This window comes from Selaginella moellendorffii, unplaced genomic scaffold (assembly GCF_000143415.4).
Source record: "Selaginella moellendorffii unplaced genomic scaffold, v1.0 SELMOscaffold_77, whole genome shotgun sequence".
Lineage (NCBI taxonomy): Eukaryota > Viridiplantae > Streptophyta > Lycopodiopsida > Selaginellales > Selaginellaceae > Selaginella > Selaginella moellendorffii.
The window spans coordinates 511,904-536,015 of NW_003314338.1; the positions used below are offsets into that span (position 1 = coordinate 511,904).

General features: G+C 42.3%; 3 protein-coding genes across 3 annotated transcripts; 2 read left to right on the plus strand and 1 right to left on the minus strand.

Annotated features, from left to right (window-relative positions):
* Nucleotides 1-14,372: 14,372 nt before the first annotated feature.
* On the minus strand, nucleotides 14,373-16,677 carry LOC112341135 (zinc-finger homeodomain protein 2-like). The gene has a single exon (XM_024660720.1). The coding sequence runs from the start codon at nucleotides 15,806-15,808 to the stop codon at nucleotides 14,972-14,974; it is 837 nt and encodes a 278-aa protein (XP_024516488.1). The 5' UTR covers nucleotides 15,809-16,677; the 3' UTR covers nucleotides 14,373-14,971.
* A 1,772-nt stretch (nucleotides 16,678-18,449) lies between these two features.
* LOC112341142 (pentatricopeptide repeat-containing protein At4g02750-like) lies at nucleotides 18,450-20,400 on the plus strand. The gene is made up of 2 exons (XM_024660748.1): nucleotides 18,450-20,146; nucleotides 20,232-20,400. Exons 1-2 carry the CDS (start codon nucleotides 18,450-18,452, stop codon nucleotides 20,398-20,400), a joined length of 1,866 nt encoding a protein of 621 aa, XP_024516516.1.
* A 937-nt stretch (nucleotides 20,401-21,337) lies between these two features.
* On the plus strand, nucleotides 21,338-24,084 carry LOC112341134 (uncharacterized protein At4g19900-like). Its single transcript, XM_024660719.1, has 5 exons — nucleotides 21,338-22,937; nucleotides 22,990-23,139; nucleotides 23,209-23,346; nucleotides 23,401-23,604; nucleotides 23,666-24,084. The coding sequence occupies exons 1-5, from the start codon at nucleotides 21,427-21,429 to the stop codon at nucleotides 23,868-23,870; spliced, it is 2,208 nt and encodes a 735-aa protein (XP_024516487.1). The 5' UTR covers nucleotides 21,338-21,426; the 3' UTR covers nucleotides 23,871-24,084.
* Nucleotides 24,085-24,112: the final 28 nt, after the last annotated feature.

The window sequence follows — 24,112 nt, forward strand, 5'->3', positions numbered from 1 at the left end:
AATTTATGGATGTTTGCACTGGCCAATCGGAAGTTGGCACAGTTTGGCTAATGATTGGCTGGTGCAAAAAAGAGAGAAATGTGACATATGTTACATTATCTCCCCTCGACTCAAGGCAATTCATGGTGGACCTCCCTTGCTTCAAGGTGCTTGCATTGCATTGGGCTATGCCATACCTTCAGATCTCCTGGAAAAACTTTTAACCCTACTCAATCTATTTTATGGCATTGCACACCATGATAACAAAGAGGAATGTAAATCCATTTGGCTTAGTGTCCTCCTCTAGCAGCTTACCAAAGATCTCCACTACCTTGGCTACATTGCCTTTGTGGCTATAGCTTGCTATCATTGTGTTCCACAAAACCATGTCCTTGGATATCATAGGAAATGTGCTGAGTAGTGGCTATAATTCCATACTTGCCATAAGCATTTGTGATTATAGTGTATATAATCATGGGATGAGATTTAATTATTATAGATCTTTGGAATCTTAAGGAATAAATGAGGACAAAATAACCATTAAATGCTCTTTCAACCTTTTTTCCAGTTGATTTAAAAGGGGAAAGAGATAAAATGCACTATATATAGAGCAAATTGATTAGTGATTATTTAAAATATAATATACCTTTGAGTAAAATATATTCCTACCCCTAAATTTGAAATCATACATTCATACATATGTCTTTCCTTTTGTGGTGCATCCATGAATAAAAATATTCACTGTGGGACTGCAGTACGAATGGATGAGTAATTGCCTTATATGGAATAACCAGTTTACATAATAGAAAGATTGGTAAATTCAATGTAGAAATAGCCATTGACATCTCTCAAGAGGGGGTTATAATTATGGGAACCTTAGGGAATAAATAGGGATAAAATAACTATTAATAACCTCCTTTTTAGTTTGTTTAAAAGGTGTTTATAGTGCATATGGTTTTTACCCTTTATCCTATGGTGATTAGGAACTCAAGTTTTAGGGCTTTGGGCCACTAAACGAAGGAATGGTGCCAAACTCCCAAGCATAGAGCCAAGGAACAATGGCATTAGAGCATGGAATGACTCCTAAGCATACAACCCAAGGAGCGAAGGAATAGGAGCATGAAACAACTTAAAACAATTCTAGAGCATTTAACATCTCAATGCCATGACCAATAGAGCCAAACGAAATCTAGTGCTATTTCAACATACCAATATCCTAACACGAGGACATGGGTACTCCACCAGCTAGCATGGTGTGGAGCTTGGGCTTAGACCCAAGCCTCCTTTAGTATTAGGAGTTAGTCTCTAGAACAAGCTTGAAACTTACTAATTATGGAATAGTGCTAGATTGTGAATTTGGATATGGGACAAATACCATTGTGTTCAAGACAATCTTTACATTCCGTAAATATGCCAAATAAGAAAATCTAGAAACTTTCCATAAATAGCAATTGGGATCAAAATGAGACTAACACAAAGGACATGATAGCGATGATACAAAGGCACATACTTTGGGAATGCAAAAGCACACAAGATGTGTGGAGAAGCACATGTTAGTTGCTGCAACAGCATTCCCAAAGACAAATGTGCCTCACGTATGAAGCAGCAATATGGGGCAAAGCTACCACAGGAATGTGAAATGGAACAGACTCTTGGAAATGGTCCTCAATAGGGGAAGTGGTACTGTGGTTTGACTAGCTCAACATGAAGAGAACAGACACAGAAGGAGTTCCCTTAGAGATAGTGGACCTATTGTGAGGAATTACGTTGTGGGAAGTGTGGAAAGCCTGGTGCAACAGAATTTTTAACGATACAGAAGGACCAAAGGTGGTGTTATCACAATTGTGGACTAGAATGATCATTGTAGTAGCAGCCCATGTCCTACAACTGGAAAAGAGAGGAGGGTGAAATGGTCTAGAAAAAGAGAGAAAGGAAGCACAGATTTGGCATTTCTTGTGGAAGCAAGGGGAAGCAGGTACTCGAGAGTGGATGTGGGCACCACCAGACGAATGGTTCCGAGTGACACATCTAGGCAGACCTTCGGGTTTTAGTTCACGAGCAACCCCCCTCTCTGTAGGTACTTCCATTGTAGGATCTCCTAAATAAGGCTTTTTGCTAGTTTTGTGCTTAATGAAACCATGCCTAGTTTTTTGGTGTTTTGCTAGAAAATAAAAGGCTCTGTTTAACAAAGGACATGATAGCAAGGGTGTTTGGTAGATACGGTAGACTATCATTCAACAATATTGAGAGACTAATCTCAATACACAAGAGTTCTTGTCATTAGCCAGTGAAAGACATAATGAAATGGGAACTTTTTACTGGGCTAAGTATGCTTAGCTAATAACACATAAGAATTCTGTCTTTATGCTTGTTCGGTCTAAGTACATTCAAAATGCCTAGTTAACTCCACTAGCATAAAAAGGACTGATAAAGGATCTAGCAATACCGACCTTTTGCCGTTTTGGCAGTAAGGAAAGAGTGTCTGTAAAGATTGATTGACAGGTAACTTTCGATACCCGAAGTCACATTTGTGACACTCTTCCCCTCTTAGGGAAGATTGATGTCCTCATCGATGCATACTCTAGTTTAGATCACTGCCAAGGAAACAACTCTAGAAAAAGTTCATGGTGATCACACTATGTGAGAAATGCACCAACTTAAATGATTTACGAGGCAACCTCTTTGTCTAACACGGATGTGTTACCAGCTCAGACACATTCTAGCTGTTGCTGACAAGGAACTGACCAATGGAGTTAGCCACCCTTGCTACTCTGGTTGTCACCCAACTTATAAAAGTGTGATACGCCCCTGCCTGCATGTGGTATAGAGAGAGAAGCCAAAGACCTCAACCCTCCTAAGCAAAGAAACCAAACTTGTCGATAAGGTTTATAAATAGGTAGTTAGAGTTCTTTACACGGTCACGCCTTTTTAACGGAATAAGAAACATCGACAGAAAGATGGATTATGTGACCAGTTGACTGTAGCTACCCCATGACAAGAGATTTCACCATGCATATGAAGGGCAGAAGCCAATTTACCTATACTGGCCTAAATTTAAACATCAATAGATGGACAATACCAAAGACATAGACAATGATATCTTAGAGACTTAAGTATCAGTGATTAAATCTTATATTAGAACACAAAAGTATTCCAAAGAAGTTATTATCTGATAAACTAGTAGTAGAGTATAGGGACCACCAAGATTAGCATGTTTGGAAAACATAGGATTCATCATCCAACAAATTTCAATAACAAGTATACCATCAATTACATTTGATTGTAAAACTTAACTACCAAAGATTGTAAATAGTATGCTAAACAACTTCCGAAAGACAACTCAAAAAGCACAAAGTATTATCAATTGGCAAGCAAAATGCTCACAAATGTATCACTCGAAGGAAATAACATCTAATCTATCAGAACCAACTATAGCAATAATCAACAGAACAGAATAAATGTTGCAAGACCAACAAATATAGCATTCATGCTAGCTATCATATTAGCCAATTTAAATACATCCCAGTCATAATATGAAAGAACTCAAGTTACTTAAGCAAGTGTTAGCAACATCTTAGCGATGTCTCGAACTCAAGAGACCAATCCAGAACAAATCACAAAGAACATGTGGTAATGTGAAAAGCCATAAGCCATCTGTAAGACACAAATCCCTAAGCCCCAAAGTGGAGTCAAAAGGGTGCCACGTGGTAGTGGCCGAAGTGAAAGCCAAACGAGCGTAACACGTTTAGACTAAAAACTCCAACTTGAGGAGTCCAAGATGGAGTCCGAGATGGACCCAAAATGGAGTCTAAGGTGAACCGAGATAGAGTCCAAGATGGATGTAGCGCACCTTATCTCTCTCCCCTTAAGCCAACTGGAAAAGGGGCAATTGCTTGATGAGAGAGCCCTTAGTGGCTATTTTTTCCCCATTTATCTCCCAAGGGTCCAAGGATCCACGGTGACAGTATATCCAAATCTCATTCCATGATCACATGCGCTACACTCACCCCCCCTTCAGAGATGTCAATGTCCTCATTGACTATTGACTAACAACCCTTACTGAGCCAAGGGGAACCAGCACCTCCATTTTGGAAGGATTGGTAGACCAGCTATTCCATGTGAGGCAATTAGTCATCCACCCGTACCGCAGTCCCACGGTGGATACCTTCGTCTGTGGATACTTCACACAAGAGGAAGGACGTACGCATGGATGCCTAATACGTACGATTTCAAATTTAAGGGTAGGAATATACCTTGCTCAAGGGTATATTATACTTTTAAGTAGCCACTAATCAATGGGAATCGAACCCGTGCCATTTGCTCCGATACCAACTGTAGCGCACCTTATCTCTCTCCCCTTAAGCCAACTGGAAAAGGGGCAATTGCTTGATGAGAGAGCCCTTAGTGGCTATTTTTTCCCCATTTATCTCCCAAGGTTCCAAGGATCCACGGTGACAGTATATCCAAATCTCATCCCATGATCACATGCGCTACAATGGACCCAAGATGGAGTTCAAGATGGACTGAGATGGAGTCCGAGATGGAGTCCAAGATGGAGTCTGAGATGGACCCGAGATGGAATTCGAGATGGAGTCCGAAAAGGACCCGGGATGGAGTCCGAAGTCAAGACCGGGACCAAGACTGAGACTAAGACCGAGGCCAAGGCCAAGGCTAAGACCGAGCCCAAGCCCGAGTCCGAGTCCGAGTCCGAGTCCAAGTCCAAGTCCGAGTCCGAGTCCAAGTTCGAGTCTGAGAGGGTGAAAGCCCAAAGCGTTCGTCTCCTAGACCCTAGGGGGTTTGGTGAGCTCTAAAAGTATAGTAGGGGGAAAACTCCAGTGGAGCCAGTTTGGTCAGAAAAGGCTAGTTTGGCCTAAGAAGGTTGTACCCAGGTGTTAGGTGACGGGATAACCACTAGGAGGTCCAAGGTTAGAGTGAATACAGACTAACGAGTGGGGTAGTTTGATGAAGTGTTCGAAAGTCAGCTCTAGTTCCCTCGGGAGATCGAATGGCCGATACTCCCAATCCAAGTATGGGTGGCACTACCTACTTGGATACCTAGTATGGCTCAACGGATCCTCACTCTAAGCCCATGGCTAGAGCACCTAAAGGCAGAAGGTGGGGAGAGTACCCATAGGGTTCGTGTAGAGCTATGGTATTCCCAAATGTTGTCCCGAAGTCCCAAACTGGGGAAAGGAGGAGGAGCAATCCTCTAGTGTAGTGACTAAGGATACAATCACATGGTGAGGAAGTCCTTGAGGACAATGGGACTTAGTGGCCGGGCTTGCAGGCCTTAATCTAGTGACAGTGTTGGTGAACATGGCCATGGACAGAAAAGGGACTTGGTAGGAACTAACAAAGGGATTTTGGGGAAGGTTATTCCCACGTCTGTGGGCATGCTAAAGTTGCTAAGGAGTGGATCGGGGATGACCACTCATGAATAATGGCCCAGTCTTGGAGAGATGGGACTGTGATGCAAGTGGTATTGGACCACCAATGCGGCAAAAGTGAATGAGCATGGCCTTAACGTAACGGGCCGATATGTCAGTAATACCTTTGGGTGTCGGTTATAGAATTGGACACGTGGAGCACTTGGGCCAAGTGCAAGCGGGGATGCCATTCTTGGGGCTAGCACGCCTAAATCTAGAATAAGACTTATGGAGGTTGTGAGTGAGACTCCTCCAAGACTCCTCCACGTGTCCTCATTGGAGGAATGACTAAAGTAGAATGGAAAAATTAGTCACTTACACCATCAAAGATGCCAACCACCCAACATTAATTAAATATACTTTACCAAACAACTTTTGGAATACTTCTAAAAACTTAAAGCTAATTACTTTTAAGGCTTAGGGCATACACGTGATAGAAAATGGCATAAAGAGTATCATGTTCTGTTTCCTACGATGTTTCTATAGAACTTTGGTCATGTTCCCTAGGCTATTCTCCTCTAGAATTTGGGAAATTGTTCATTCATGGCTCTTCCAAAAGTTGATTTGCTGTTGCTGATTATCAATGAGAATGTGTTGATCATATTTGCTAGTAAGTCTTCACTTGTGTTTTCCTTTTGATTAAATCTATGCGTTGCAGCTTTTAGTGCTGTGTGCTTGAAAGACTACACCAAAGCAGGAGTTTTAGTTTCTTTGTTCTTGCTTGGAAACAGGATCATAGCTTGGTCTGAGGCGAATAACAAAGATCATGTAAGAACTCCCAATTTCTTCATTTGATTTTACATACTCTTGTCCAACAGATCAACATCTCCAATGATCTAGAATCCGCATCATTTGTGAAAACCACAAGCTCGTCTCGTACCAAGATAGAATCTCATAACAACAAATCTGGGGAGATAGTCACAACAATGGTCACTGAAGAAGAAAAGCTCTTCAAACGATTGCCGATTATAGACTTTGCGAAATATCATACCCCAGGTTAGAAAACATTCTAAGAACATCACTAAATCATTGATATTAAAGAAAATCACTATTGTTTGTGCGTGCCTGTGCAGCCATGATCTTAGCTACAGCACTGGTCCCTCTCGTGCTGGACACGAGCAATCGAAAACACTGGCTTTACTTGTCACTCGTCGTAAGCCCATGTGCTCTTGTGATCTCTAGCACAGTCACAACCACTGTTGCAAAAGCCCGAGCTGCGCAATTGGGTCTTGTGATCCAGAGCGGTGCTGGCTGCCTCACGGCTCTCGCAAGGCTCAAGATCCAGAAGGAGAAACTCCGGGAGGTATCGAGCAACAAGGGCGAGATCACTGTGACATGCGAGGATGGCGATGGCAGCAGCGACCACGGGCGGCCAAGTCTCGAGCCAGACGAAGTTGCCCTCTTCTTGCTCGTCACAAAGATGCTCATCACGGGGTTTGTGGTCGCTGGCTACATTCCAGCGCTTGGGGCAGTGGCCCTCATTGCAGATCTTGGAGCTTGCACGGCAGTGGCTTTGAGAGGATTTATCACACTCTTGTTGGTCGAGGAGAAGGGAACTTCTCGACGAGATCTGGAAGAGCAGGAACAAGGTGAATGGGATTTGAGGACTCCGTTGCTTTAGAATTCTCCAAGTGTTTGCCTTCAAATTGAAAGCAACCAGAAGTGTGCCATATGGTGATGCTGCAGTTAAGAATATAGCGTATATGTGTTTACAGAATTCATAAATAAAAAATGACAATACTTACTTTTGGAATATCCATATATATATGTACTAGCAGCAAATGCTGGGTGGTTTGCAAATTTGATGCCATTTCAAGAGGTTTGCTGAGTTTAGTTATGTTTGCTGTTTGATCAACTCCACAATTGAAAGATATTCTTTTGACCAAACGTGAATGTCTTAACCATAATTTAGTGTGTGTTAAGGTGCTGGACATTTCAGAAAAACTAAGTTGTGGTGGCTGTGGTTATTGCTCAGTTCCTGCATCATGCCCCACAACTTAGCTATAATCATAAAATAGTAATGCATTTACCATACTTGATTGTTGTCTAAACTCCTCAAATCCAGATTTCCTATGCTGGAATTTATGAACTTTGCCCATGAGCATTACATAAGCTAGATTAGATCACTGTTGAGTTGCATTCCTCCATTTTGAACACAAAGAGGCCAAAGAATACTTCCAAGTTCATCTTTGGTGCAGGTGTTGCTACTTGCTCCACAGCCCATTAGAGAGGTTCCTTTTGGGATGAGCCAGAAACCATTATATTGCAATGAGAGCTACACTTAGGAAGTGACAGGATGAAAACTGTACCTTTACTATTAGCAACTCGATAGCATGCTGCCATAACCAAAATGGCATACCACCCAATGCACACCACTCAATGCTAGCTTTCTTATGGTGTGCATTTGAAACTCATAATTGCAAGTCAAGGGTGGCTGAGTAAATAGCTTTGTGGAATCATGGTTGGATTTGGAATTGTGTCATGTATTTGTCAGTTTACTTAAAAATTTCAGCATAGACTATATTCACAATGTAAAAATGTTGATCATGTGGTATAAGATTGCCTTGAAGGGGGGTTGCAAGCACTTCAACATGAAGTTGTTTGGGTGATTTGCACCTTGAGAGAGGAACATAAAGTTGACCATATGTGAAAACAGATTGGGGGAGGTAAATGCCAACACAATCGAAAGTTTAACTGTAGTGTATGTGGTTTTTACCCTTTATCTTATAGTGATTTACCATAGGATAACCACAAAATAGAATTTAAACCTCGTGTCATATGCCACATGCCACATGTCCTAAAGAAAGTGGTGCAAAACCCGAGTTTTAGGGCCTTAGGCCATTAAACGAAGGAATGGAGCCAAACTCCCAAACATAGAGCCAAGAAATGAAGGAACCAGAGCTCAAAACAACTCTTGAGCATATAGCTCAAGGAGCGAAAGGATAAAAGCATGAAGTGATTTGAAATAGTCCTAAAGTATCTATCATCTTAATGCTAAGACAAGCATGCAAAATAGAGCCAAACGGAGGTTGACACTATTTTAGTATACCAGTGGCTTAACACGAAGATATGAGTACTTCACCAACTAACATGGTATGGAACTTGGTACTAAGGGAGGCTTGCGGGGGGGGGGTTGGTTCCAAATATAGTAGGGATAGTGGGTAGGTTGGGCATAACTAACCAACCTGAAATATAGTTTAGCTCTTACTTGCATGTCTATCTTTGTTCTGCATCTAGCTTAGGTTTAAGCCCAGGAGTTAGTCTTTAGGACAAGCTCAAAATTTATTAAATATAGAATGTCCCTAGATTGTGAATTTGGACACAGGATAAATACCATTGTGTTCAAAACAATCTTTACATTCCATAGATATACCAAATGAGCAAATCTAGACACTTTTCATAAATAGCATTTGATATTAAATTGAGACTAACATAAGGGCATGATAGCGAGGGTGTTTAGCAAACACAATAAGCTATTATGTAATAATATTGAGGGACTAGACTCAATATTGAGAGGATTCCCAACACTAACAAGTGCAAATTAATGAATGAATTTCTTTAACCAGGTCAAGTATACTTGACAAATAGCATTTAGGAATTCTGTCCTTATGCTCATTTGGTCAAGTTCACACGCAATGATCAGTTTTTCAATTAGCTTGGGTGAATATGACTTCGGGTATCAAAAGTTATCTATCGGCTACTCCTTATGGACACTCTTTCCTTACTATCACAATGGCAAGAGGTTAGTACTATTGATTCCTTTTATGGTCTCCATAATATTGGCTTTGTGCTTTAGAAATAGTTAAACAATAACCCAGACAAACCGGAAATAGCCTTTAGGACATCTTGAAGGGGATTTCAACATCAAAAGGTGTAAAGGTAATATGTGGAATAAAAACTTGTGATCCTATAAATTGTCTCCTAATAATTTCACAATCTAAAACATTTTGAGATGCTTGTCTAAGAATGAGGTGCGTGCCATAGCATAGACCAATTTGTAGAGAAAGAAGAATCAAAATCATATTTTGTTTCAGAATTAATTTATATAGTGGTAGTCTCGATAGGGTGATTGAATTTAAGAATTTGATTGGGAACTTTTCAGGGTGATCTGAGTCAATTGTGTCAATGCTCAAGAAAACATATGGATCACCTAGTAGTCTTCCAACAATGTTATTAATTATTCTGAACATGTCATCATTGAGTGAGGTGAGAATGACCTTTGAGACAGCTGTGTAAGTATTTATAATGTCATTGGTATTTGGGAAAATAAAGTCTACAATATATTAAATAGTGCATGTGGTATTTTGATAATTTCTAGTGGGAGATATAGCAAATGCAAACTACTATCTCCATTACCAAGTTTGAGAAACCATTCAGAAAAACAAAGATTGCTTAAACACATGTTCTTTGTTAGTATTAGTGTTGTAAAGAGTGACTATAATCTATTCATTTTAACTGAGCTTGAAATAATAGAGGTTCTAGGAACAATTGAAAGGATTTAATGAAAGCCACCACTTGTAATCACTATAACACCTTCAAATGGTTTAAAATTATATTTGAGATGCTTTAAACATTTAGCAATTGCAGAGAAAGCATGTGTGTGGACCATATTAATTTCATCCCATATGAGAACATTTGCTTGTTTAATGGTTTTTCTAGCAACATTATTAATTGTTAAAGTAGAGACAGAAGTTTCATTTAAAGGAATAGGAAATTAAAAAGTTCTATGTGCCATTTGACTATATTTTAGCAAAATGCTTGCAATCCTAATCCATGCCATATTGATTACTTTTATATTTTAATTGTAATGCTATAATGATGGTATTAAATAGAAAAGTTTTCTCAGTACCACCAAAAAATTAGTCACTTACACCACCTTGATAACACTCTTCAATTAACACAATGCTATAAGACATCATTTCTCTCATTTGTATTTGCACATGCTTTATCTCCACTTTGTAAGGAATTAATTTCTCTAGGTGTCATAGGATAAAGGATCCTTGAAACCATAATTGGAATGATAAAGAGTTTATCAGATAAGACTGAGTTCAAGATCGATTTCGAGATTGAGTCCGAGACAGAGTTCAAGTTCAAAACTAAGTTCGAGATCTAAGATTGGGTTTAAGACTGGGTCTAAGACTGGGTCCAAGACCGAGTCCGAAACTGAGTCTAAGGTCAAGTCTAAGATAGAGTTTGAAACCAAGTCTAAATATTAGTTGTGGGATGAAAGCCCAAAGTGATCGTCTCCTACGGGGGGAGGGGGCATTTAGGGTTTCAAAAGTATAGTAGGGATTAGGGATATTAAGATTCAATAGTGCTTTTAAATTGATTTGAAGTTGAGATTGGGGGTTAAGGGCCTTGGGTGGGAGTGAGCATGGACTCTAGAGTGGCCACCCAAGGAAATGCTTAAGAGCAACTCCCACTTCCAGAAGAAAACCAATTACAATGCTCCCAACTCTTATAGAATAATGCCCCATTTAAGTATTTTGTGGCTTATTGGTCCTCACTCCTTCTTAAGGGTTTAGGCCTTCCCTTTGGGAAGGAAAAGATATCTCTATCGGGCCATTAGACCATAATGTTTCCCCCCAAGGTCCTAAAGCAAGTGATGCACCAAGCACTTAAGATTTAGAGGGTTTTATGATCAAATTTTATTGTACCAAGGGATATTAAAAACTTGAAGGTTTAGAGTGCTTAGCTACTTATGCCTGTGGGGATTGTAACCAAACATTAAGTTTAGTATAACTTAAAGAGGGGGATTAAAAGAGAATTTGGGAATTCATGGATGGATAACTAACACTCTGTTGCTTATACAAGATTGTGGTTGCATCAGATTCATGTAATTTAGCAATAATTTTGATGTTTAAATTTATAAAACTATAGTATTTTGCAAAGATGTTCATAAGTATTAAGTGTTTGAAGGGTTTTTCTTCCTCCATGATTATTGTAGTGAATGTCTCCACAAATACATTAATTTTGTTGTTGCAATAGTTCATGTTAGTATGAGAAAAATTTGCAACTTCCACAACAGTTTGAACTGATGCAAACTCTAGATCATCTAATATGTTAATCTATTGGCATATTTAACTTTGTATAAATCAAAAGACTTTAGAAATGAATACTAAATTGTATAACTAACTCAAATAACCTCTAGTGGAGATGGTGCAATTATTAAAAGACATCATTACAATCATTAGTATGTCTAATATGTGCTTGAAGACATCTAGGAAAACACTCCAATCCATAATCAAATGACTACACATAAACCATTGTACCACTACAATCCCATCTCTTGGATACATATGGGAAATTTAGGCATCATCCCAAGAATGATAAGTGGTAATCACCATAAAGTGATTGAACCAATAGTGCATATTATCCCAAAATTCCCATGGAAGAAATCTAATAGAATATGAGGATTAGTAGCAAAAGCAAAAGAAATTATACCACATGCCATAAAAGTTGCCATCAACTAAATCTGATTAGTCAACTTTGGCCACATAACATTAAATAGATACAATAATTATTTCTCTAGAGTCATAGAAGGAGGAAAGAGTATGTTGTTTTACTATGAAGATAAATAGAAAAAAAATGAAAAATCAAAAGAAAAAAAATAAAAAGTTATAAAAATAAAAGAGATCTAGACAATGCAAAAGTTAAATCTAAACAAAAAGCACAAATCCAAGCACTTTTCAGGAACAACTATAGTTACCCCTCATCTCTACTAATGTGAGAGCATAAAATACAGAAATGAAATATAAAAATGTACATATTTGATTATGGTTTATATACAGTGGGGAGTAGTTTAGATTAAAACCAATTGAGTAACAATTAAAATCCCATTACAGTAATAATAGTATATGGCATTGTAGTTGTACATTTGGTAATTTCTACTTAATTAATTTAATTTTAATATATTTTGGCTTTCTCCATTTTGAATAGTTTTTATTTTTATTTTTTTTATTAATTAATGATCTCAATCATATAGATAGAGCTAGACAACTAAAGATTTTTAATAAAAATTGAAGCTCACTTTATGTAAGTTACTATTATTTTTTTATGTTAGAGAATTATATTAAGAAAAAAGGTTTATTGAAATCTCTTTATTTTGTTGTAGTTTTCTGAGATAACAAAGCTACTATTACATAATATATTCTGCTATAATCCATGTACTTAATACTTTACAAAAATCTGGGAACTCCTTAAAATAATAAAATTTACAGCTAATTTCTTAAGAACATTTTCTAGCTCTCTTTATTATATTGTAGTTTTCTGAGAGAACAAAGCTACTATAATCTGCTATAATCCACTTACTTAATACATTAAAAAATCTGGGAACTCCTTAAAATAAATTTAAAATTTACAGCTGATTTCTTAAGAACATTTTCTAGCATAATGTCAAGAGCACAAGTACAAAAGTGCTTAGCTCTAAAATTCTCTTTAGTCATTTGCTCACAACCTCAAATATAGAAAAGAATAGAGAATTTGATCATTTATCCAAAATAAATAAATGTACAAGTAAGAAAGCATTCTAGACCGATTTAAAATTAATAACTTGAAACATATACTATGAATGGGGTCAAAGTATACATTCTAAAATAGATCATAATTCATGGTAGGCTCTGTAAGACAGGATATTGAGATAGATCAAAATCAGCCCCACAGGATTCATTTGAACATTTGCTCAATTCACCTCTGCAATTAAATCTTGGAGCTAAATCCCCTCACTTCACAGAGGATGCCAAAACCCGGCATTTGCACTCAGGTAAGAAACGCTTGACGGGGGGTGGTCACGAGAACATTACACGTATTACGACACGTGATGAGATCGGCATTCATGAGGACCTAACCTAACAAGTTCGGCTAAAAGGGCTGCCATAAATCCAGCATGTGAAAGCATTGTTTGTTTGTCAAGGAAACTTTCTCTGCTTTCTTTGTCTCGCTGCTGGGCTTAGCTGGCTGGCAACCAAAGATCGGAATTGACCTTTTGTTCTTTCTTGAAAGGGGGATTGCATTTGCCTTTAAACGGCTAGATTGCCATTGGATAACGAGTGTGTGGTTGGGTTGGCCCAGCTCTCATATATTCTCCACCATTTTTTCTTTCTTCTTTATTCTATAATTTTATTTTATTTTGTTTGATTTGTCACAGTTTTATGCCTCTGCGAAACCCAAACCCCCACATTCCTGTTGACAGAGCGATAAGGTTTGTGTGATCCACGTTTCCCAGCACCGACTAAACAAATTCGAGGTACGGAAACGCGGACAGTACGAACTGGTGGTACGGAGATCTTCTAGAGATAATTTGAAAAAAAAAAAGGAGAAGAAAACTAGAAAATTAAAAAGATGATGATTTAGACAACAGTGGCCTGGCTTGACTTTGAGGGTGTAAGTGGGACCGAGGTTTTGCCCTTTGCTTTGGAGACCAACGGGCTAACATCCATCCATTTATTTCTAGAATGAGCGCTGGCTTGCCGTGTCCTTCATAAACTTTGCTTACTCGCCAGAGGATTTCACTAAACAAATCCCGGCATTTTAGTCTAATCAACCTCTCGATCCATCCAATGGGCAGGCGGAATCTAGCAGCATCTTTTCCGCTTTGCGGACAGGGCGATGGAGAATTGAAGAAACCAGCAGTCAGGTCAATCAATCAATCAACAATTAGAAAGATCTCAAGAAACTAAAAACTAAGCGGAGATATCATGGACAATTGGGAGAGAGGGAATGGCGAGACCAGCCATGAAAACAAATCCGCCAGCTTAAACTATTCGTTCTGGGGATTTGCCTAGAGCACAGAAACAAGCACTTGTTTACACGCAACACAAGCCACAGCCAGGCTCTCTCTCTCGATCTCGATCCAGCAGCACAAAGAAATCTCCAGCGAAAAATCTTCTCACTGTTGATAGGAGCTGCTGCCCAATGTTAGCGAGCCTTTGCTGCTGCGATCAATTATAAACAAAGGCCTGGGATTTGTGCGTGTGTGTGTGTGATTGTTTAAAGTATCAACCAGTTTATACTTATACAGAAGGTAGTATACACTCGAGTCTACTGCTTGGCTGCAAATCCAAATCCCCTCGATGCAGAGGGGAAGAGCTTCACTTTTTGAAATTCCTCTGCCCATTGTGACTTGCATGCTTAAATAGAAGAAGAAAAAGAAAAAAAAAAAAATTGGAGAAAAGTACTGTAGATTGTTGATTGGCTGCTGTTGTTGATGCTGTTGGTTGTCTCTCTGTGTGTACATATTACATAGGCCTAAGAATTTCTGTGAGGAAAAAGCTGAGAAGAGAAAAGAGAGCTCCCTCCACCCATGAGGATCAAGATGATGGAGTCACCACAAAATGGTAATGAAACAAAGAGAGGGTAAACAGTTGATGGAGAACACAAGATTACAGAAGAGGACTACAGAAGAGAGGGGGAGAGAGAGAGAGAGAGAGAACAGAGATTTTAAACAAAATTTTGGAGTTGGAGGAGATGAAAATGGAGGTGTTAAAAATGGAGGAAGTGAGAGAGTGATGGAAGTAAGAAATAAAAGAGAGAGAGGGAGAGGGAGAGAGAGAGAGAGAGAGGGGGGGTTAGGTGGGATCATGAGGAGCATCTGTAGGTGACAACCTCTTGTTACCAAAAGTGTGCTTGTTATTGTGCATCCACACCTTGAGGACGTGCCGCTTGACGCCCGTGTCGGCGCAAAACTGCGCCACCTCCGCCTCGTCGTGCTTCTGGATCCGCCACCCCAGCTTCTCCGACAGCACAAACATCCGCTCCTTCTGCTCATTGGTGAACTTCGTCCGGAACCTCTTCTTGAGCGGCTGGCCACCGCCGCCGCCGCCGCCGCCGCCGCCACCGCCAAAGTCCGCCAGCCGCTTACCGCCGCCGTGCCGCGCGGTACCGCCCGGCGTGCCGCCCGCGGTGCCGTCGTCCTCCTTGCACAGGTCGCAGATTGGCTTCTCGCCCTCCACCTCGCGGCGGTGGAAGTTGCGGTGGCAGTCGCAAGCGCCGCAGCGCATGGAGCTCTCGTCCTCCTTGTTGGGCATGAACTCACCGCAGCCGTCTAGGGCATGGCCGCCGATCCCCGCGGCGTGGTTCTTGAGGCACTCGCGGTAGCGCACCGCCTTCTTGGTACCGTCGGGCTTGAGCAGCGCCAAATCTTTGCCGGGGTCGATCGATGCCGCTGCCGTGTTGCCGTTGTTGGATGCCGCCGCGGCCGCTGCCACTGCCGCGGAGGAGAGCTTGGCGAGATTTTGCTGCTGCTGCTGCTGCTGCTTGGCGGTGGGGGTGGAGGAATCGTGGGCGGCGGCTGCCGCGGCGGCCGCGGCCATTGCCCCCGCGACGAAGCTCGGCGGCATGGGAATGGTGAGATCCGGGCGGATGCTGTTAGCGCTGCTGCTGTTGTCGTGCCCGCTCAAATCCATCCGATGGATGCTTGCCTCCGGGAGATTTCTATCTATCGCGATGGAAGATTTCTTCCTTCGTCCTCTTCCCTCTCGAAATATTCCTTGTGTGTTCTTCCCCTCTCTCTCACAGGTGGAAGAAGAAACCCTGCCTGTCTTCCAGACGGCCCTGAAACCCCCCCCCCCCCGGCGAGCTAGCGGACGAATGCCGCGCGGATTTCTTCCTCCTTGCGGCGAGATGGATGAGGATTTCCTGTGGCAGCAGCAGCCGCAATGGAATGGAATGGTAGAGGAAGAACAAGCAAGAGAGGGAAATTTTTGCCGGAGGAGATAGAATCGTCGACCCGGTGCGGCGGAGCGTCGTCACGAATTGAATCGAAGCGATGGAGGAGTGGAGCGAGCAGCGCCTGGGATTCGCTCCTCGTCGCTCATCCACGCGCGGCGCAGCGAATTCGGCCGCGGCCGCTGCTGCGCGAGAGGAGCAATCGCCGCCCGGGCGCCATACAACCCTGCCAAGCGCTCCAGCGAGAGAGAGCGAGGGAATCGAAGGAGAATAGGGATTGAGGGGGGGATTGAGGAGGGAAGAAACGAAGGAGAGAAAATGAATGGATGAAGAACAACGAGAAGAAGATGGAGGAGGAGGAGGAGGTTACTTAAAAGTGCTTAAACACATGGCTTTGTTAAGCCTAACTAACCCGGTTATAACACGAGGGGGTTTAAAGTAAACGGAGGGGGATTAGGACACAAACACTCCGTCAGTCTGACGGCGGGCAAAGCCGTCGCTGTTGGTAATCAAGACAAGTAGCATATTCCTCCTGCCAACCACGTGTCGGTGTTTTAGTGGGTGAGTTGTCTGTATACGTGGCAGAATGTGGCATTGCCACGTCGTGGAATCCAAAGCGTTGGGCTCTTTGTTTTGGGCAAATGTGACGGCTCGCACGGAGAATTGGTTTCTAGGTCACAGACATCTCACGTCCAGGCAAACTAGTGGAATTGTGGTTGGAGTTATAAATTACTATGACATATCTCCTTGGATGCATAATTCACAAGTTGGCTCAGAGAGTGAGAGGTATAGGTTCAAATAAGATTTTATGCAAAATTCCTTCGCATTAGAGCATGGGATCAATTCTCTATGCTATGCAACTATACATGACTTAAAGTTCGTCAAGGAAATTTCTAGCTGATCCTAGACTTTGATACCAAAATAAAAAACATATAAAGTTCTCTAATCTGTAATTTTCTCATTTAATTTCTGAAATCCATATACAAGTTTGATTATCTGTATCATACACAACTATGTGACCAGTGTTTTCTATACAAAGTGCAAACATAACCCATTCATTTTTCCAATATATACTATTAGACCATATAACATTTAGATATTTATCATATACAGCTAAATTGCCATCTTTTCTTATTTGAAAGAAACATCCAACACCTTTTTTATTAGTTTTTGTATTCCAAATTACTAGTTTCCCATAATAAAGAACTAAGTTACAATCAAATTGCATATATAAAATATATAGCTGATTTGAAGATAATAAAAAAGCCCCACTTACAAGCATTGAAAAATAAGAAAGTAATGGCCCACTTTTAATACAAGTTTTATAAATAGGACAATCATAAGCATCAAGTTCCAAATGATAAATGCTATTTATATTTTGAACTGGGAGTTGAATATTTTCATATGTTTCTATGGTATAAGATATTGAGTAACGCTCATCTATATACTCAACATATTTATAAGTGACAAAATCATTTAGAACATGGTCATTTAGAAGTTTCATAAATTGTTTTTTTAAAAATTTACCATTATTAGATAAATGAAGATTAGGAATAAGGCTACATAATACTTTAAAATAAATAAAAGCACTTTGTACATCAAAAGCCTCTATTGTGACCATTATATCTTTATTTTTACCATGTATTACCTTTGAATATGAAAATCCTATAAAAGTTTCTTTTCTTTCACCTGCTTTTGAAATAAGTTCTAAAACAATTGGAATAATAACATTTTGCCTAAACTCTATTGTTATAGTACCTTCTGGCTTTTCATAATATTTACTTAAGCATAAGCAATATGAAATAAGAAAAGAAGAAATTATTTTTAATATGCTATACATTTAATTGTTAAAATCCTCAACCTAGTTTAATAATAAATGTTTTTAAATTTTCTTGTCAGCTGACACATGTGTAGAAACTAGAAACAGTTATATTAATATAATAAACACAATGCATTTTATATATATATATATATAAAATATAATAACATGTATTATATTTTGGCAAGCAAAAGCACATAGTGCTAAATGATTTCTTTAGTTATTAGATTATTATTAAAAATTATTTGTAATAGTTTTCCTATTGCTTCTTTATTTAATAATGGCATCAAATCTAATATATCTAATTTTGAACCCAATATAGGGCAATGATCTCAATTGGATGGCATTGGATCTAATGAGAGGATGTGTTAGTTCGAATGGTCCATGGGAGAACTCACATCTCCCCCCACTTCCTTGCCAGCGTCTCCCAGCTCCTGAAAGACGATCTCGCCCAGCAGCTCAAGAAATGCACCGATCTCAACACTGGGAAGCTCCTCCATGCCCGGGTCCTCTCCTGCGGCCTCTCCCAGCATCGCATCCTCGCCCATCTCTTGATCCAAATGTACGCCCGCCTCGAAACCAATCTCGACTCCGCCACGCGCGTCTTCGATCAGCTCCTGGTGAAGGACTGCGTCTCTTGCTCCGTGATCATGACCGCCCACATCCAGCACCGGCAATTGGATCAAGCCGCGGCGATCTTCCACGGTAGCCCCGGACGAGACGTGGTTTGCTGGAATGGGATGATCTCAGCGTTTGGGCAAAGCTCTCACGCCGCCACAGCGATCCAGTTCTTTCACAGGATGCCACAATGGAACACCGTTTCATGGAACTCCCTCGTTGCAGCATATGCCCGAACTGGGCATCTTGTGGAATCTAAATCCACGTTCGATTCCTGCCAACATAGAGACATCGTGACATGGATCAACATGCTAACTTCATACAGTACACATGGAAAGTTGGCGGAAGCACGTGCCGTGTTTGATTACATGCCGGAGTGGACGGTGATAGCGTGGAACTCAATCTTTACAGCGTATGCCCATGAAGGGTATCTTGTTGCAGCTAAAGGTGTCTTTGATGAGATGCCAGAAAAGAGCCTCGCATCGATCAACGCGATGATAAATGCCTACGCTCAAAAGTCCCAGCTCCAGGAGGCGCGTGCCATGTTTGAGAAGCTTTCGGCGTGGGATATCCTCTCGTGGACGACGCTGCTCCAGGCATATGCCGAGAACGGGAATATCCCCGAGGCAGAGGAGATATACTCGAGAATGCCGGAGCAGGACGTGGTCTCCTGGACCGCAATGGTGGCGGTGTACGCTCAATCGGGGCAATTGGATCAAGCGAAATTTCTCTTTGATCGAATGCCACGAAGAAACGAGGTGTCGTGGTGTGCAATTCTCGCTGGTTTTGGTGGAAACCTCCACACTGCCGAGGCGAAGGGGTTCTTTGATCGGATGCCACTCCACTCCCCAGTGGCTTGCAACACCATGGTGTATAGCTTTGCGCAAAACGGCTGCCTCACTCAAGCAGTGGATCTGTTTGTGAATGTGAGTGATCACAATGTTGTGTCGTGGAATATGATCATCACAGCGTTTGCAAACAAGCGCGAGATAGATCGAGCTAAGCACCTGTTTGATCGCATGCCCGGATGGAACTCGGCATCGTGGAGCACCCTCACAGCTGCATATGCCCAAACTGGCGATCTTGTTTCTGCGAGAAAGATCTTTGAGACAATGCCCGAGCATTGTGCTTTCTCGTGGAACACGATCATTGCCGGGTATGCCCAATCCGGGCAGCTTGTTAACGCAAAGTCTGCCTTCGATGCCATGCCCGAGAAGGATCTGATAACTTGGAACGCGATGTTGGATGGCTACTCGGAGAATGGTTGTGGGCAACAAGCCATGGATCATTTCAACTCACTCCAGCTCGAGGGAGTGATCCCAAACGAGATCTCGTTCCTGGCGGTTTTGATCGCGTGTAGTCACATTGGCGCGCTCCATCAAGCTTGGGAGAAGTTTGCGTCGATGACTTCAGACTATGGTTTACAACCCGTGAGAGAACACTACTCCTGCATTGTTGACAGCCTTGGGCGGTCGGGACGGCTGCTTGAAGCAGAGGAACTGATCAAGAATATGCCGTTTTCGCCGGACATAGCGATCTGGAACTGCTTGCTCAGTGCCTCGAAGCTATACCAAGATGTGGTTCGAGGAAGAGTGGCGGCCGAGAATCTTATAGACATTGATCCTGATGAGCCCGTAGCGTATGTTATGCTTTCAAAACTCTATGACTCTTTGTTCTTATAATGCTTGAAGCCCTGGCTTACGTAAATTACAAACTTGTGACAGGAATGTTGGGCTTGATGCTCGATCTTGGTGGCTCCAAGGACCACACTACAACCTTGAACTCCTCCTCGCCAGTGGCCAAGAGGAACACCCTCGACAAGCACCCCAATGTCTAGTAGGGGATCTCCTCCCACTGTTTGACGAAAGGGATTCCCAACGTAGAGCTTTCTAAGCTTTATGGAGCGAGCGAGCTTGAGGCGCCTGTCTTGGGAAACGGCGCACAGGCAGCTGCAGCATGGTAGCGCATCATCTTGATACAATTCTTCCCAGGGAAGAATCTAGGTTGGCGACGTCTACACCTTCACTCGCGGCCCATGCGGAATGGTGTCAACACAACAGTGTTGAGCGCTCTGAGATTTTTCTAGAGCACCCTGTACTCGTACAAAACACGTTGGCTTGTATGAGTTTGATGTATCATGGACAGGGATCTGGGTCTCCATCTCAGTCCGTCTGCTTGGCGAGCTGGAGCGAAAAGCTCTACATGGTGTGGATGGATGGCGTATTAAAGGAGATTTTTGCAAAGACGGGTGTTGAGATTGCTGTGGTGCAACATGTTGGATCTCCACTTTTATAGTCAGAAATTTATGTAAAAAGGAATATATAAAATAATTTAGTGTTATTCCTATTTATTAATCTAATTGATCAAATGGAAGTTTATAATTATAAACATATTTATAATTTATAAACACAAGATTAATATAGAATTAACTAGAATATACTAGGAAGTGTTTAGGAAAGTTTATAAATTATAAATACAAAATTAATTTAAATGAATAGCAACTATTGAATATCCTAGCATATCGAAGCATATTTTAGGTATATTCACTACCACCTCACTCTAAAAAAGATTAAATAGAGATCAAGCTAAAATTAAAGCCTTGAATTATCTTTATTGTGCACTAAAACTGTAAGGCCAAAAATGAAAAACGTTAATTTATAAAAAGTAAAAGTTGGATTCCCGTCAATTGTCTCCTTTATAATGCCACATTTATATGAATTTTTTTTAATCCAGTTGTGTTAATTAGAGCGAAAGTAATCTAAACAAAATATTGCTAAACAGAAAATCCTGTAAAGCATCTGAGATATTCCGCTATCTATGGCAGCATAAACCCTAGAAAAAGGCGAAAGGGATCCACCAGGTAAGCATACGCTTGCGCGATCGATCAGTCGCCTCGCTTGCAGCAATGCGGTAGCAGCAATGAAGAGATTGCAGTCGAGCAATGCGAGACGGACCCGCTTCTCGAGGTCCGCCTCCCTGCCTGGAGCAGCGTCGCCGCGTCTCAAATTCCATGGCTGGAAGACGAGCGTCGCGGTGATACTCGGCGGCACGCTGCTGCTCGTCTCGGTCTTCTATCTCCAGGCGCGGCTGGGCGGATTTGGGTCGGTACTTAGCGGATCGAGCAGCGTAGAGGATGGGAAGGATGATTTCTCGGTCCAAGCGCAGAGGCTCAAGACTATGGGAAGAAAAGCAGCGGTGGAGGAAAGTAGCGGCAAGAAGATGGAACTAACCGACTTGGAGCAAGAGAATGCCGAGTTTGAGAGCTTGGATAGAGCAGCCGAGGCCAAGATGGAGGAGCTGGAAGACGAGGATATGGAGCTAGACGATGCGGTGATCGAGGACGTGGATGTTTTGAGGCAGGATCAAGAGGCTCGGCGAGAGGAAGAGGAGGAAGATCTAGAGGGTGAAGAGGGCGATGAGGTAGAGGACGAGCAAGATCAGGATGTTCCAGTTTCTTTTCGAGGGGATGCGGATTCGAAGGGTGGTGATGGTGGTGGCGATGAGAAAGTTACGAGGAACAAGACTGAGAAGAGGTTGGAAAGGCTGGGCCAGATCAAGAGTTTGGAGCGGCATAGCCCGGAGGAGAGTGGGAAGAACGAGAACGAGACTGGGAGAGTTTTGTGGGACAGTGTTCTTGGTGTGATCAAGATGCCGGTGGACGCAAAGCCTGCCGTTTTTGGTGGACGGAAGCTTGGACTTGGGAAGGATTCCTTCCAAGCTGAAACTAAAGATGCTGGGAGGGAGAAGCTGGCCTTTAGCAGCGACGACGAGCCTTTGGATACGAACCAAGTTGTGGACTTTGAGGACGCTCTCTTTTCAAGGAGGGAGAAGCAGGCTAGCTCTAAGCTGCTAGGTGCGAGTGCCTCTCAGAAGCAACGCGTTCCGCCTAAGAACGTTTTCGACGCGAGGTTTGCGAAGAGGATCCTCCGGCCACCTTTCGATCCTACAGGGAGCGCACTTTTGCAAGACCCAGACACTCTGGAACCTTGGGGGCTCACCAAGAGCGACCGAGCAATGTCCCGGAGCTTTCGAAAATCCGCGATGGAGGAAGCTGCTACTAGCGACGCTAAAGAGAATGCGGAAGACAAAAGCGTCGAGGTGGAGGGGAAAGCAAAGGCCGGGAATGGCAGGAAAGAGCTGCTGGAAACGCACGAAAAGAGGAGAAAGCGAGCAAAAGGAGACACTCGGAGATGGGGGTACTTTCCAGGTCTCGACTCGATGCTATCGTTCTCCGAGTTTATGGAGCGTTTCCTCGGGGAGAATGAATGCGAGCTCAACGTTTTCCAAGCGTGGAACTCGCCACCCTGGTCGTACACAGTGCGGCATCAGCGAGGACTCGAGAGCCTGCTTCACTTCCATCCGAAAGCTTGCGTCGTGGTCTTCTCGGAGACCATGGAGCCTGGTTTTTTCGATAAGTTTGCGAAGAAAGGGTAAGGACTTTCTTAGATGTGCTGGTGACCCGAGTCGTTTTCTCTTTGGCAGGCTGAGAGTGGCTGTCGTACGTCCGAACCTCGAAGAACTCCTGGAAAATACACCAGCCGAGATGTTTGCATCCGTCTGGGTGGAGTGGAGAAGAGTCGAGCTTTTCTACATCCATTACAGCGAATTGCTGCGTCTGGCGGCTCTGTACAAGTAAGTTTCAATCTTTTCTCCGAGCACAAGATAGATCTTCTCTGTCTTACTTGTATCTGATTTGTGCAGGTATGGAGGAGTGTATCTGGATTCCGATGTGGTTGTCCTCAAACCGTTAACTTCTTTGCAGAACGCGGTGGGGATGGAAGCTCTGGCCGATGGCAAAACGAGGCTAAACGGCGCGGTGATGGCTTTTAAGAAAGCAAGGTACGCAAAAGCCATCACAGGCTTTTATTTCTCACGCCTTTCTTCTCCGTCCAGTGTGTTCCTCAAAGAATGCATGGAAGAGTACACTGCAACGTACGATGACAAGCTTCTCGACTACAATGGCGCCGACTTGCTCACTCGCGTCGCAAGTAGCGCGATCCCTGGCCAGAGTAACCGGACATGGCAAGAGAGCGAGCAAGAGTTACGCGTACTTCCATCGTCCTCGTTCTTTCCTTTAAGTTCCTCCAACATCAAGAGGTAAAGAAAGAAACGATGCGAGACTTCTTCTTTGGTGGTTTAATCTTTTCTTGCTTTGCAGCTACTTCTACGGCAAGAGGAATAGCAGCGAGAGTTATGGAATGGAAGACGATCGGAAAGTGAAAGAAGAGGCTTTATTACTACTCGATGGCGCGTACACGCTCCACTTGTGGAACCCCGAGACAAAGTCGCTGGTTCCAGAGAGCTACAGCCTCGTGGGATTCGCGCTGGAGCAGCACTGCATCTGGTGCAGTGACGTGATCTAGACGATGGATGATCGATCGAGAGAAGCTCGATCGATCGTTCGCTTTGCTACGGCAAGTAAGTAACGTCTTAGGCGAGCTCTTCTTTCTCAAAGCGACGACGGGAAAAAGCTCGCCTAGGCAGTAAAAAAGAGTAACAAAAGTGTGAGAAGTGATGTATTGTAATCTAGCTATAGGCTAAAAGCGCTATAGAACAAAGCTAGCAGCGTTTTGTACATATCTATCTATAAATCCAAGCACTATCA

Bases quoted from the DNA above. Each gene is read 5' to 3' on its own strand.
- LOC112341142 (XM_024660748.1), top strand. From the start codon at position 18,450: ATGTACGCCCGCCTCGAAACCAATCTCGACTCCGCCACGCGCGTCTTC. The intron at 20,147-20,231 runs GTATGTTATGCT...AACTTGTGACAG, and splicing joins GATCCTGATGAGCCCGTAGC to GAATGTTGGGCTTGATGCTC.
- LOC112341135 (XM_024660720.1), bottom strand. From the start codon at position 15,808: ATGGATTTGAGCGGGCACGACAACAGCAGCAGCGCTAACAGCATCCGC.
- LOC112341134 (XM_024660719.1), top strand. From the start codon at position 21,427: ATGAAGAGATTGCAGTCGAGCAATGCGAGACGGACCCGCTTCTCGAGG. The intron at 23,347-23,400 runs GTACGCAAAAGC...TTCTCCGTCCAG, and splicing joins ATGGCTTTTAAGAAAGCAAG to TGTGTTCCTCAAAGAATGCA. The intron at 23,605-23,665 runs GTAAAGAAAGAA...CTTGCTTTGCAG, and splicing joins AGTTCCTCCAACATCAAGAG to CTACTTCTACGGCAAGAGGA.